A 16007-nucleotide genomic window follows, 5' to 3' on the forward strand; every position below is an offset into this window, starting at 1 on the left:
TCCTAACATTACAAAAAAAAAAAGTATACAAATAATTTCTGTTATAATCTGGATTTAAAATTCCATGCAGATTATATAACATAAAACAAATTTCACCAAAATGGTTATACTGTTATTAGCAGATCATGGTAGTACAATAACAAATCTCCTATACTCTCTTCGGTTTAGCATCTATTATCCAATCCAATCAAACCGGGATATGATTGATTGAATATGCATTAAAGTCAAACTCGGTATCAACCGGTGCAATTCCTTCCTGTGTCAACACAAGATTTGTGTGTTTCTGTTGTTTAAGTCGACGTTTCAATTACAACTTGTTATAAAATTGTATCCAAAAGTTGACTTATTGATTAACGTATGGGCAATTGTCAATAATAGCATCTTTTGAAGTTTATGTCTCAAAAATAGAACTAAAAGGAGAAAGTCACAAAAATGACATTCATTAAAGGGTAAAATATCCTAATACCCTTGGTTTAAAATTAAATAAACAAACAAAAATAAATAAAAATAAATAAAATAAAAATTAAAAAAACGAAATTTTTTTTTATAGATTCAGATTATATGTTTTTAGATTCGAAATTTTTATAAATTTTTTTTTGAATTATTTTTTTGAATTTTTTCTTATTTTTTTTTCAAATTTTCTTTTTATAATTTAAAAATACTTTTTGAAACTGTTTTTAAAATTTTTATTTTTTATTTTTGTATTTATTTTTTATAAAATTTTAAACTCTAATTCCAAAACTCCACCCCTTAACTCTAAACCCTAAGGTTTGTATTAATTAATCCAAATGGTATAAGTGTATATTTACCTCTTTAATGAAACCTATTTTTGTGACTTTGAGCCTTGAGTGCTACTTTGGGAACAAAAACTTGGTTTTGTGCTATTGTTGTTTTTTTCTCTTAACGTATCCTTGTACTCAATAATTATTTTATTCAGGTTATTGGTGGTAGTTTGCGTAATCATGAAAGAAAGCGCTTGAAACTGTTATGTATTTCATTTTCAAACTCAAACTCTAATGCTAAAATGTTCGTTGGCAGATTATGCTTCTATATAAGAGAAGAGAAAAGAATCGAACCTGCGCTCATAAGATGTTCTTGATTACTATACTGCTCGTGGAAGGCCACTCTCTCCGACTTCACCCTCACTGAACTGCCCACCTCCGTTTCCATAAGCCTGACGACGTGGCACCATGTTCGGCTGTGTCTGGTTACGGCCATGATCATCGGTTCTTAATATGGACGAAGTAGTAGAGTAAGCTTCCGAACTCGAGAACGCTACAGATTCCGATGCTCTGCAGATCCCAATCGTAGCTAGGGGGAGTGAGACCAGGCTGGTTCCGAGCTGTTGACCTCTTCTTGGTAAGAAGAAGAAAAATGTGGTTTCCGAGCAGATAAGCCTGGTGCACTTGCTAAGGGGAAGCTGTTCACAGGGAGTTCTTGTTGGAAGTTGTTGAACGCCAAGGAGCTTGATGAGAGTGGTTGGTGTAACTTGTAGGTAACAACACGGTTGTCTGGCTGGTGGATGATTGTGAAGAGAGTAGTCCTCGAGGGAATGGCTGCACTAGTCCGGCAGCAATCTGTTGTTGAATGCTCATTCCATTACCCATACCTGTTGGTACACCATGAAGCAAGTTCATCTGCGGTTGTGTTTGTTGTAATCTTGTTTTGGAGTTGTCGAAGCTGAAGATGCTTCTCTCGTCAGTCAGCCGGCAATCCTGACTTAGAGACCATCACAGGCCGGGCTAAACCAGCGGCTTGAAGCTGTGCAAGGCTCTGAGCAGGAAGATCAAACCCATTCAGTGACGAAAGAGGACCATAGCTTGCGTCTTGACCCGTCATAAACGAGTTGTTTAAGCTGCCTTGGTGTTGTGATACTACTCCGCCAAGCCGTCTTAGATATATCCTGTATTTCTGCAAGTCCACACTAACACCATTAAGAACATTCATATATGCAATGTATTGCAATCCTTAAATAGACAACACTTATAAAAATTACTAGTTTTAAAGCTCCTGAGAACATGGGTTTAGTGGAAGAAAAGCTCGTGAGATCATGGTTTAGGTAATACGCAAAACTATTTTTTTATTTAAAGGTTTTTACATTTTTTTCCATTAATTTGTAAAAAATATATCTGTCAGATTTTAATTGAGCAAATGACTTATGATTTAATATATAAACTAGATTTTGACCCGCACGCCCGTGCGAGTGTATTTAAAAAAAAAATATGATGCTATTTGATTTTTATGTCACTATTTAAGGTTGGTCAAAAAACTCGAATTCGAAGAATTGAACCGATTCCAATCCGAATAAGTAGAACTAAATCTGAACCGGAATTGATTAAATATCTGAATTATTCAAAATTTTGGTATTTGAAGAACTGAAATCTAATCCGATCCGAACCGAAGTATTTTGGGTATCCAAAATAGATTTATATACTTATATATATTAATTATTTTTAGATTTAATATATATAAAAACATCCAGAATATATATGATGTAAATATATACAAATAATCAAACGTAAATACTTAAATATATGATGTAAACTTTTAAGTTCGCTTAAATGCTTGAAAATATGATGTAAACTTCTAAGTTCGCTTAAATTACTTATATATATGATGTAAACTTTTAAGTTCGCTTAAATGCTTGAAAATATTTACAGATAATCAAACATAAATATCTTAAATAGTTAAGATATACTCAAAACTCCAAAAATACTTAAATTATTATTAATTCTTTATCTAAATATTTAAACCAAACCTATTTAAATTGGTTATCCAAATCCGAACCAAATCCTCAAAGATCTAAACTGAACACGAAATCCCAAAAAAACTCGAAAATGAACCCGAACGCCCACCCCTAATCACTATTACATATATATCCTATATGTGTCATCATAGGTTACAAAATATGTGTTATCATATAATTAAACGTATTTTATACGTACCATCAAATAAGTTTCTTATAATTAATAATATTTTATACGTACAATCATATAAATAATCACATATATTATATTTTAAAATTTAATGTGAAATATAAAAGCTATAATTTAAGTTGGTGTTTGAAATTGGGTTTTGTATTGTATTTTTCTTATATATATTGAAAATATTTTTATAATAGTTGTTAGAAAATATGTTAGTAAAAATCAAATTTTGAATATATCTATATATATATATATTTTTTTTTTGAATGAATTTTTAATATAAATCAATTTTAAATTATTATTTTGATTTGAATATATTATATATCAAATAACATAGACCCATTACTTTTTAATATAATGTAATGGGCTTCCAATTTTTAGTAGCATAAACCCATTATTATTTTTCCTAACTTACTACTATCCATGTTTCCAAACAGTACTATTTTTTTAACTACTATCTATATTGCCAAACAATCTCAATGTGTACTTCAACTTTAATAATATAGATGATATAGTATAAAAAATGGGCCGGGTTAAACATGTGTTTAGCACTGCCGACATATCACATATTCGACCAACGATTTATATTGTTGCAAAAGAAGAGAAGTTTACATTTTCTTGTAATAATTTATATTTTAAGCATATACCCTCTGTATTTTCGATCAAAAAAAAAAAGCATATACCCTATGTATAAATATGAAATATTGATATTTAAAATTTTTACACATGATAAAAAAATGAAATATACATTTTTAATTTCACCAATGAAATCGCACCACTCATATTTTTACATTTTAATTCATTTTTTCGTTTTAAAAACAAATGTATCAATGTCATTCAAATAAATACGTATATTATTTTGTCAAACTAAAAAACGAAATTGTAAAATACAGAATAGCTAAAGGGCAAAAGGCCGATGTTAGTATTTATTATTTAACAAAATGGCCCAGGTTATATCCTCCCGCCGTATATACTATTCGGTTTAAATTAATTTGAGTAAACCGAACTTCGGTTTAATTTAAACCACAGCTACAACACCATCTTTCCGATTTAGGGTTTATCAAAGTTTTAAACTCTTTCTCCACAACTCTTAATCTCTCTGTCAACGAGAGACGCCACCACTCGATGTCAAAGCTTCTCAAATCAACGGCTAGCATGTCTCCCGGCGGTGGAGAATCATCCTCGATGGCGGCGAAGAAGAAGAACAAAAGAAGCCACAAGAGGAAGCGAGAAGAAGAGCTCGAACGCTTGGATTCACTTCCGTGGAGCTCTACTATACCTATCGGAGAAGACGACGAAGGCGAAACGTTCTCCACCCTCTTCGCGGGTTCAGACGAGCTTGACGGAGGTAAAGTGTTTTCCTTTGTACATTGATTCATGGCCGGGAACATAAAGTCTGAAACTTTTATACTTTTGTCTGCTTAGGTTTTCTTTCGCTTGAAGAAATTGATGAAGCTGATTACAATCTTGCGGACTTTCCTGTGGATGAAAGTGTGAAAGGAAAGAAAGGGTTGAAGTCGAAGAAGCAAGCTCATGATAATAATGACGGTGACGAAGAAGAGGCTGTGGATGAGATCTCTGAAGATAAAGTAGGAGAAGAAGAAGGTAAAGGAGAGGGTGTTGTGGAGAGTCGTAAGAAAAAAGAGAAGAAATATAAAAATAAGAAGAAGAAGGAGAGGAAGAAGAGGGTTAAGGAGGCTGTAGAGGTTCAGGAATCTCCTGATGGTTAGTGTTTCGCATGCTCTCTCTTGTTTTAAGCTTTTGGTGCAAAAGAGGTTTCTCAATACTTGGTAATTGCTATACGAGTAATTAACTGCAAATGAGGAAACCAATACTCTGTAGTTGCTACCTAGCTATGTGACAAATTTTTCTTAGGGATACTAAGATGTGAAAGGAATAGCTTAGTAATGTTGATGGTCTTTCACTTGTATCATACCAAAAACTGTGTGTGTGGAACTATCTCTATTTTAGACCCAGTTGAAAGACAATTTTGCCTGCTTTTTATTTTTTAAGCTTGACAACTGATTTTGTATTTGTTGGCTCAGTTTTCAAACAGTACTCTTTTGTTGAATATCCTGTTACTTTTTCTTAGTCTTGTCTTATTGTACTGATATGTCATCATTTGTAGCCGTTAGCTGTGATGAGGAGAACAAAGCAGAGGAGCTAGATGGTGAAGAAGAAGAGATTCCCCCAGAGTTTAGTGCATGGAGTTTGATGAGACTCCATCCACTACTCATGAAGTCTATATACCATCTCGGATTCAAGGAGCCGACAAAAATCCAGAAGGCTTGTTTTACCGTTGCAGCATTTCAAGGAAAGGTTAGTTTAAGATGACCCGCTTTATTTTTCTATCAGTAACGTACATTTTATTGATATATGGTTCATGTTTGGACTACAGGATGTTATTGGTGCTGCGGAGACAGGGTCTGGAAAGACGCTTGCTTTTGGGTTGCCCATACTCCAACGTCTCTTAGATGAGCGTGAAAAGGTTGGTAAGTTGTTTGCATTGAAGGGAGAGGAAGCGCAGAAATATTCTGCAGATGGCTACTTACGAGCTCTCATCATCACTCCAACTAGGGAGCTTGCTCTACAGGTATCTTTTTAATATATCATCACATTGCTTTTTTTCTTCTTATGTTTCCGTCGTGCCTCTTTGTTCACTTGTGGGCGCATGCTCATTAGTACTGAAATACAAATCCAACTTTTCTTTTCTCCAGGTGACGGAACATCTTAAGAATGCTGCCAAAAATCTCGGCGTCAGGGTCGTTCCTATTGTTGGTGGGATGTCATCAGCAAAGCAGGAAAGGCTTCTGAAAGGAAAACCAGAAATAGTTGTTGGAACTCCAGGAAGGTTATGGGAACTCATGTCGGCCGGAGAAAAGCATCTTGTTGAGGTATGTAATGTATAGCTCTTAATCAAATTTAAAAGAAGCATGTGCTTGTTTTGCGGTATCCTACTCCTACATTAACCAGTTCTGGTCTAGTTATTGAGTGTGTAGATTTGTTATAGATATTGAGCTACTCTAAGACACTATCTAATTGGATATGTTCTTTTCATGATCCTCTTTGGCAGCTGCAATGCTTATCTTTCTTTGTGCTGGATGAGGCTGATAGAATGGTGGAAGGTGGGCATTTCCGGGAGCTGCAGTCGATAATTGACATGCTTCCAGTGACGGATAAACCAAACGAAGGGAAAACGCAGAGTTCTGATACAGTTTCAGACGGCCCAAAGAAGAAAAGACAAACATTTGTTTTCTCAGCTACCATAGCACTCTCCTCTGACTTCCGCAAAAAGCTAAAGCGCGGCTCCTCCAAGTCAAAGCAGTCATCGTCTGGTGAAGTGAATTCTATTGAGGTTTTATCTGAAAGAGCTGGAATGAGAGATAGTGTTGCCATCGTTGATCTGACAACTGCGGCTATTTTGGCACCAAAGATTGAAGAATCTTTTATTAGGTAAGTGAGGAGTCCATGCTTCTACTCCTTAGTTGCTTGGTCTATCTCTGTGTTCTTAGTATTGGCATCTTATAACAAATTACAGGTGCGAAGAAGAGGATAAGGATGCTTACTTGTATTATCTTCTGAGCGTCCATGGACAAGGACGGACAATTGTTTTCTGTACATCAGTGGCAGCTTTGCGGCATATCTGTGCGCTTTTAAAGATTCTTGGAGTCGATGTTTGCAAACTCAATGCAGATATGAAGCAGCAAGCTCGGTTGAAGGTTAAAACCATTCCCCAAAACACTCAAATATAAATTTGTTGCTTGATATTGTTACTTAGCATCTTTGCCTTTCCACCTTCTGTATTTGTCACAGGCAATGGACCGTTTCCGTTCAAGCGAAAATGGAGTACTCGTGGCAACAGATGTTGTAGCAAGGGGAATTGATATTAAGAATGTCCGAACTATTATTCACTACCAGCTTCCACATTCAGCAGAAGTAAGCTGATACTGACTCTTAAGCTTTCTAGTTTTTTCTTTGATAGCATTTGTACAAGCTCTTAACCTTTTTTTAAAATCCATATAGGTTTATGTTCATAGAAGTGGAAGGACGGCTAGAGCATTCGCAGATGGATGCAGCATAGCTTTAATTGCTCCGAATGATACATCAAAGTTTTACACGCTATGCAAGTCATTCTCTAAGGTACCAAAACTTTAGATATCTTCAAAACTTAGTTTTTTTTTTCACTTCAGTTTTGCCAACTTTCATGCCTGAGGTCCCTTTGTGTGTGCTTACAGGAAAGCGTAAAGATATTCCCTTTGGATAGCTCCCTAATGCCAGATGTGAAGAAGCGGTTGTCTCTAGCACGTCAAATAGACCAGATTGAGCGAAAAGGGTCGCGGGTAATTATTTTGATCAATATTCTGAATGTGAAAATACAAGTTTCTATAACCATGTTTGATTCTAGATGCATCTAGAAATATTTTAGATCCTGGCCTATGTGAATATTTTAGTTGGTTGTGTTCGTAGTAGCTTCACACACTCTCACTGCCTTAGTCTGATTGCTTCTCTGTAGCTCTTCCCATCGCTTAGTTTAACTTTAATCTTGTCATTAATTTGTCATTGGTATTTGATATCAGGAGAGAGTAGACAGGACCTGGCTCGAGAAACATGCTGAGTTGATGGAACTGGAGTTGGACGAAGATGAAAGCGAAGAGGAAAAAGTAGACAATGTTAGGCAGAGGAAAGCGACCTCAGCACAACTTAAAAAGCTGAAGGAGGTTGGTCACTCACTACTGCTCGGAATGAAAGTTCTCCTGAAGGGAGTTTGGGTCACTATTATTCACTTATAGTTCCATTCAATCTGCAGGAACTTAGCTCGCTATTATCACGTCCGATGCAGCCTAAGAAATTTTCAGACCGTTACTTTGCTGGGGTAAGTTTTGTGGTCTCGGTTCAGCTGAAAAATTAAAACTTTAGCCATTTTTAGCTCTCTCTAAAACAGTTGTGCTTGCATATGAGACTTAATGGCATTTTTATTTCTTTGTTTGTCCCCAGCGTGGTATGTCGCCACTATTACAGAATCAGCTAGCAGAGTTAACAAATCAGAAGCAGCAGCAACAAGTGGCAAGTGGTGGAGATAAAAAGAGAAGAAAGCTTGTGGTGGTTTCCCAGAATTGCATCGAACCTCTTCAAGCCCTTCGTGACGGTAGTAAAGAGGTACTCTTGTTCTCTCCCATTCCCAAATCACCTTTTTTCAGCTTGACCTTGATGACTTGGCTCCAGAATCCAGATCCTTAATTACTGTAATATACTTGTGGTTGGATAAATGTTTCTACCAGTGTTGCATGATCATATCTCGTTTACTGATGTTGGTTTTGCAATGATCAGGTGATGAGCATGAAAGGTCAGAGTGCAGATAGGAGACGCGATATAGCTACATTGAGGAAGAAGAAAAAGGAAGAGAAGATAGGTATATAAAATATAACTTGATTTTTTTTATTTTGGTGTCTTTGTGCCCATTAATGGACCAAGTTGAAACTTAAAACATATGTTAACTGTTTAGTTGTCTGCAAATTTTCAGGTCGGCGTGATCAGCGAAGGGATCAGAAGAAGAAGAGAAAACTAATGGCTTCTTAAGTGGTCTTTTAAAAAAACTTTTGTTTTATCCATTCAGATGTTTTTTTTACATAATAACTTTTTTGTTTCGCTAAAGAACGGTTCAACTCCCATTTTCTTAAACAAGATATCTCGTGTGTGTCATTATAATCGACAAGTGTTGGATCATTTAAAGGATAAATTAATAATTCATAATGGGTATGGAGAACAAATCCATTATTGCTAAAAAATACGAGAAGAGAGAAAAGGGAGAAAACCAGATCTAGGGTTTAACGGCGGTCGACTCCGGTGGCTCTCACAGCACCGGAGTCGAATTTCTTTGCTTTGTTGTTGTGTTCTCTGGTTATCCTCTGAAGGTGTGGTGAGGATCCGACTTGTTGGATGAGTGTGAAGATTCCGGCGTGGAGGAGTGTGGTGGCGCGTGAAGTTCGTTTACAGAGTCTTACGGCTAAAGGCGGGTCTTTTCTAGATAATGAAGACGTGTACGGTTTGTTTTCTCACCGGCATCAGAGTTTGTTTCTCCTTTTAATCTCTAGATCTACTTGTCTTGGCACGGGACTTGTGCTTAAAGAGTTTGGAGCCTCTTCTCCCTATGGTCTCTGCGGTATCTATCCTATAGTGGGTCTGTTCTCGCTCATCTTTGAAGTTGTTCGTTGTTAAGGTTTCGTTTAGTTTGTGGCTTTTCTGCTAGTCTTCTGAGATTAATCTTGATTGATCTGTCATGGAGTTTAGAAGCTGGCTTTTTCTGTCTGCGATACAACAACGGTGTAGCTGAACAATAGTGGTGTGTGGAGAGCAGCTGAAGGTTATTGTCGAGAAGAAGAGTTGGTTCAGGTTACGTCTCAATTTTCCAGGTTCGAGAGAATTCATCTCCTGCCCTTTGAATAAATGCTATTTCTAGGTTGTCCTCGGCCTCTGGATTTCCTCAGTGGCTTCTTCGTGTTGAAGCAATAGAAAGAGGTGGTGGTTTTGAGGCTCCGGATGAAGGTGCGGTTGAGTTGTGAGTTCTCTTGGGTGTTGTTTTGTTAGTGTTTTGGTCTTGGTTTCGCCATAGTGTTGGTGTGTGGTCATCGTGAACGGGTGGTTCAGAAGAGGGTTCCTGCTCTTCACAAAGTTCTTCTATGGTTCATGCTTTTTTGCTGTGTTTGTGGTAAAATTTCCGGCTTATCGTAAGACAATTAAGTTTAGTTTCTATCAACTTTTGATAGGTTATGGTTTAGTTGAAGGAATTTAGTTTGTATCTTGTTGTTCCAGTTGGTCTTTAGTTGCCTGTTTCTTGGGCTATCGTCTCCCTCGTTTGGGCTTGGTTTCCGGGGAAGTTCATATGTTCCTCCGGCTCTAGTATTTCACCCATGTATGTTAACAAAATATCAATGAAAAATCAGTTGACAAAAAAAAAAAAAACAAATCCATTAATAAATGCAGAATGTACTGCATTTGTCTCCATTCAGCTAATTAGTTGCATAACAAAATTAAATTTGCTACCTCCGTTTTTTAAAGATTTATTTTTTTTTAGTATTTTCCCATGTTTGAAAATGCGCTAAGCGTAACGCGTTCGGTTGACTTGAACCTAGCGCCTAATCAGTTATTCGGAGCTTACACGGAAATTAATCGGAGAGTAATTTTAGAACTATTATACTTACATGTAAGGATATATAGTTTTACTTTCATTTAATGTACAAACATATCACGCGGCTCAGTGGTTAAATATCTTTATAATAACAAAACGAGTCAGTGGTTTGAAACCCCACCTTGCGGAAATTATTTATTTTCTTATTTAACTTAAATAAAGGATAAAATGGACAATTCCTTCCTTCATCTTCTCCACTTGCGGGTTCTATAACCCTAATTCGGCCGTCAGCCATTTTAAACAAGTTTTATGTTCTTTTTCTACGTTTCTTTTGAACGATTCAAGCTATATTACTCTAATCTATCATTCAATCTTTGATTTCAATCTGAATGAACACAAATCTGAGTTTTTTTAAGTTCTGAGTTTTCAACCGATTTTACCATAATCGCGGCGGCACCACCCTGCCGACCGTTTTTCCGGCGAGTACTCGGGTCTAGCCGGCACGTTTTCGAACATGGGTATTTTCACGTATATTAGAAAATACATTAAATAACTCTTTTTTTGTTGTAAATGCTCATTTCCAATAATCTTCAACCAATTAATATTTTTGAAATTTACAATTTCTCCATAAAAAATGTGAAAGATCTATTTCACAGTTTTTTTTTTAAAAACTTACATTTTAACAGAACAGAGGGAGTATAACATAATCTGCATGAAAATTAATTCAATGTATTAATTTAGTGATCTGCATGAAAAGGAAAAAGAAAAGAAAGATGGTAGGTGCATGCAGAATTGCAGATGACCAATGAATGTAGACTTAATTTCATTTTGGAGAAATTTCATGTTTACCACTTTCATGATACCACTTTTCATATTTACCACCACTAAAAAGACATTTTCAAAAATACATTCTTCATTACGTAGCAAAAGACTCTTATACTATTGTTCTTTATATATATATATAATAAATCATTATTTAAATAAATAAAAGTAAAAAAATAAAACTGTTTTTATATTTTCAAATTATACTTTTTCAAATTCAAACTTTTTTTATAAATTGTTTTTCGAATTTTTTTCTAATTTTTTTCGAATTTTTTTATAATTTTTTCTAATTTTTTTTCAAATTTTCTTTTTAAAAATCGAAAATTATGTTTGAAACTATTTTTTAATTTTTAATATATTTTTTAAGTATTTATTTATATATTTATTAGAATCATAAATTTCATATTCAAAAAACCTTACATCATCTCTGAACTCTAAACCCTAAATCTAGATTAGTTAATCCTAATAGTATAAGTGTCTTCTACCCTTCATTAAAAAGTAAGCGTAAAACTGATTAGTATGAATGTAGTATTGGTGAAGATACTATGAATGTGGTATTTGTGGCAATTTCCGTTTCATTTTCCTATTAATTGCATATAATTAGTTTTACTTGATTCATTTTAGTCACCTTAAGCTAAACATAATTATATCGAAACATAGTCTGATGCATTTTTTTGTTTCAAGCAATAATTTAATTTAGGAAAAAATATATAAAACGACATATTAAATATATTCTCTTATATATCTATCTATATACCATCTTCGGTAAATACATTTATATAAATTATATATATATATATATATATAGTTTACATACTAATAATTTTAATAAAATTTCATTGCAATAAGTAGTTAAGCATTTTACTTCTATATATATCATCTAAATGTGCAGTTATTAAATAATTATATATATAACATATAGATAGTCAGATAGAAAAACATATATGTTATAGTTTATCTTATATTTATTGTTAATATAATTTAACATAAATAAACTAATTAATACTTGTTTATATAAATAATTTTATATTATAATATTTTTGTATGAGATATATGAATCCTTACATGTTATTTGATAAATTATACTTTAGTTGCATGTATTTATAAATTTAAACATGTATTCTATAATCACTTAATATTTTATACACTTAAATACCAAATATATTTTTTTTGTTTGTTCTTACATATATTAACACATGAATGTATTTTTCTCTTTTATTTAATTTTTTTTTTTACATTTTTAGATTATCTTACATATATACATTCATAAAAAAATATAATCTTTAAAAGACAAGAAAAAACAAATATATTAAAACTATAGCACATTTCAATATTAATGTCATTTCTGAATCCAAACCTATAGTTATTATAAACACCACCGAAACGAACACTCATTCGTTCACGTTCATTACTCATATCTAATCTTTCAGAAAAAAACAACAACAAAAATCAGAGATAATGGAGCTCTTACCGGGAAAGTCCGCCGGAAACAGTTTTAATGATGGCTTCTTCGGAGGTCTTAAGGCGAGTTCTTGTAGGAGACGACGGCATCAACGTCTCCTTCCTGAAGATGGTTTATGATTACACAAATGGAGAACTCGTAGAAGTTACACATGGAGTCGACTTCGGTAACGCAGAAGAGGTATTCATTTACGGTAGAAACTCCATAAATTAATATTCTATAATTAATAAACACTATAAATTTATCCAAAAATTTAGTTCCGAATTGGACCGGCTCAAAATATGACATATATTTGCTATGAAAATACTTATTTTTTTAAATGTCAATATATTTTGATAATATTTAGTAAAATTATATCCAAAACCACATATAAATTCTCTTAAACATAAAAATATATAAAAATATATAATAAAGATATGAAAGTCAAATTTTTAAAATTTAATATATATGGTAAAATCAAATATTTTTTATTTATAAATAAAATATTTAGAAATAGAAAAAAAATCTAAAAGTTAATTTTTTAATAAATTAATAACTCTATAAATTAATAAAATATCATAGTTCCAACCTTATTAACTTATGGAGTTTTTACTAGTTCCAACCTTATTAACTTATGGAGTTTTTACTGTAGTTTGTTTTAATTTTAGTTTAATTTGTTCATAGAGTTGGTTATTCATATTCTTTCAAAATCTACAGTGTGAAATTTCTTATCCTGAAGAATATATCACGTCCTTGGAGTGGACATGTGGGGTTAACTTGACACTGAGGAAGCTGATCTTCCATACATGAAAGGGGAGAGCCTCACGAGCTATCGTTTCCCATGATCAAGTGGTGTCGCCGGAATACCCAGTCCCGATAAAGTCAAACGGAGATGAAGCCTCAACAATAGTTGGCCTCCGTGGACGATCTAACCAGCATGAACTCACTGAACTCAAAGCAAATTTTGGTCCACCACCACCCATAACCACTAAACGTATTCATCACTCTCTTATAATTCGTTTAGTTGTATCAAACTATTTTGCAAAATGAAGATAAAGTTAGTATGATTATACAGTAATACTGTTAACATAGCAGAAGAATATGGAGAAAGCAAAAGAAAAGCAAAAAATCATCAAAATATAATAAAATTACGATGATAAATAAGTTGAAAACGTATAATATTTTCATATATCATGCAAAATAGATTAAACCAAATAAATAAATTTGTATTATTACTTGATTAATATAAGTATAGATAATTATTATTAATTCGTTTGAGTTGGACTGTCTAGACACAAGTGGCTGTGGTCTACTAATATAGTTTCATAATATATTCATAATCAAAGAAAATTTACGTGATAATTCATAGGCATATATCGAAAGCTACATTCAAGAGTATACATTTTTAATATTATAACGTCGACAATAAACAATAAATGGTTATTAATAAGCATACTTGATATAATTTAAGAATCCCATTTATAAATGGCCAGTTCTTCCGGGCTCCTCCGAAGTTTTATTTTTTTTTGGTAAAAATGTAAAGATATTATTACCAATTTTAAGATTTTTGACAGAAGTACAATGGCAACAAGAAACAGAAAATAAAAAGAAAATAAAACACTAAACAACAACAAGAACAAGACAAAGTAGGGGCCAGCGCAACCAACCAAACCGAACCCATGAGGCCTCAACCAATCCACACTTATCCCTTGCCGCAAAGAGCCAAGCCACAGTTATTCCGAGAGACAGAACCCGGTAATTTTGGCCTCCCCGATGATCTGCTCTTAATGATCTGACTCAACCGAGAACAGCTCGAAAAAGGCTTCATGAACATCCACCCACATCAAAACCAGTCAAGCAAGAGGGCCAAACACACCCACAACATCAAGACCTCGCCTTATTCCGGCTGCAACCAACAAGCAGTTACAGGCCAAAAAAAACTATACAAACATGGGCCGAGGGAAGCAGCAACTCCACAACCGAACACTAGCCGTCTACACAAACCGGAAGAACCCATCCACTAGAGGCAGAACGCAGGGGACCGACTCCAGTGCTGGGAAGATGAATTCAACCAAGGAAAACCCGAACCTCCACCTACACCGAAGACCCCTCGGAGAGAAGGAGCAGCTCGGACAAGGACAGTCCCTAAGAACCAGGAAACTGACCGGCTTGCAAATCGGAACATAACCAAAGCAAGGAAGCACAGCCGAGACGGACCAAGTGAGAAGCGGAGGGAGAGCCGAGGTCTGAAGAGGATAAGCAGGGAGCAACACGGCCTAGGAGGAGCCAAAGCCATAGACGACTCCGAATCGAAACCTAACCGCCAATGCACACGCCAAACGAGATGCCACCGGAGACGACACACGACGAAACCAGAGAGGTCCCAGACGCGTCGAAGAGGAGAGACCTCACCGAACCTACTGCTTTTTGGGCAACAAGAGACCCAAACATCGAGACGCCTCAGACGCCGGAGTAACACGCGCCCTCGAGCAACTCCGCGAGGATACAAAAGAAAATAAACACCGGTACACAAACCACGCGCACCCACTCAGAAGGATTAGCCAGAGATCTGAAAAAGGAAAACCAGAAACCGGCGAGTCCCCACCCAAAGAGCCGACTCCAACCTCCAGCCATCACCACAACCACCTCGCAGCGTCACCAGAGGAACTAATCAACCGCCGGATTCGGCCTAGGCTCCTCCGCCAGCAGACGACCGAGCTCCAGGGACGACCACATATCGGAGGCGGATGAAAGGGGGGGCTTGGAGCAACAAGAAAAAGGGAGCAAAGGGAGAGAGAGGCCCTCCGACGGCAAGAGAAGGAGACGGCCGCCGGAGACGAAGTGGATCTGGTTTTTTTTTTTCCTAGGGTTTTGCTCTGAAAGTCGCTTACTACCTCTCAAGCCTCAGTGGTCGGCTCCTCCGAAGTTACTTGAGCTTTGCGGTGGGAGTAAAAGAAGGGTGTGGTATGATGGCGTTTACGATGGTATCAAAAGAGTTTTGGTTAGTTCTGTGTTGATGACTTGAATTACATGGAGATTCAATATGCTAAGGGAGAAAGATTTATAAATCACACAGGTATAGTTAAGCTCATTTCTTGTTTTTTTTTTTCCATTTCTTACCTTTAGCACACTTCTTATTTTCGTGTGCAGCTGAAACTGGACTCACATGTGGAAACATATGATTCGAGCCTTGTCACATCGCTGACCTTCGTAATTTCAAAGGAGGATAGCCATAGCATGTCCTATGATTTTGGTACCCTAATCAAAATAAAAATAATTTCATTTTTAAAAAAAATAAAATTTATTTTAATTTTTACCAACTAAACTTTAGTTTAAATTATTTATTTTCTTAAATGGAAAATCAAAGTTATTAATTTTAATGATATAATAATATATAATTTTAGATTTATAACCAAAACAATTTCATATTTAATCATAATAACAAAATTTTATTTAAAATTTTATAATAATCTTAATGAACTAATTTTTTGTTTTTATAATTTATTTAGATTTAATACTAACTATATTAATGTATGTGTATATAAAAAAAATTATATAGGGGATCCACAAAAGTGAAGACTCCATTCAAATATTTCAAAAAAATGTCCTCAGGCCCAGTCCTAAGAATAGCTCCCCAACGGTCAGGTAACAGTTTGGTAACAGGGAAAATGGATTTAATTTAAGAAAAAATACA

The 16007-nt window shown here is 34.9% G+C and overlaps 1 protein-coding gene across 1 annotated transcript; it reads left to right on the forward strand.

Moving 5' to 3' along the window:
• Positions 1 to 3962: 3962 nt before the first annotated feature.
• LOC103839437 (DEAD-box ATP-dependent RNA helicase 13) lies at positions 3963 to 8692 on the forward strand. Its single transcript, XM_009115945.3, has 15 exons — positions 3963 to 4272; positions 4350 to 4649; positions 5053 to 5243; positions 5323 to 5517; positions 5642 to 5818; positions 5998 to 6377; positions 6463 to 6643; positions 6738 to 6860; positions 6948 to 7064; positions 7160 to 7264; positions 7502 to 7642; positions 7732 to 7797; positions 7920 to 8081; positions 8253 to 8334; positions 8446 to 8692. The coding sequence occupies exons 1-15, from the start codon at positions 4050 to 4052 to the stop codon at positions 8499 to 8501; spliced, it is 2499 nt and encodes an 832-aa protein (XP_009114193.1). The 5' UTR covers positions 3963 to 4049; the 3' UTR covers positions 8502 to 8692.
• Positions 8693 to 16007: the final 7315 nt, after the last annotated feature.

Source organism: Brassica rapa, chromosome A01 (genome assembly GCF_000309985.2).
Source record: "Brassica rapa cultivar Chiifu-401-42 chromosome A01, CAAS_Brap_v3.01, whole genome shotgun sequence".
NCBI lineage: Eukaryota > Viridiplantae > Streptophyta > Magnoliopsida > Brassicales > Brassicaceae > Brassica > Brassica rapa.

Coding starts and splice junctions, on each gene's coding strand:
- LOC103839437 (XM_009115945.3), top strand. CDS start 4,050: ATGTCAAAGCTTCTCAAATCAACGGCTAGCATGTCTCCCGGCGGTGGA. Junction 4,273..4,349: donor TTCAGACGAGCTTGACGGAG/GTAAAGTGTTTT, acceptor TTGTCTGCTTAG/GTTTTCTTTCGCTTGAAGAA. Junction 4,650..5,052: donor GGTTCAGGAATCTCCTGATG/GTTAGTGTTTCG, acceptor CATCATTTGTAG/CCGTTAGCTGTGATGAGGAG.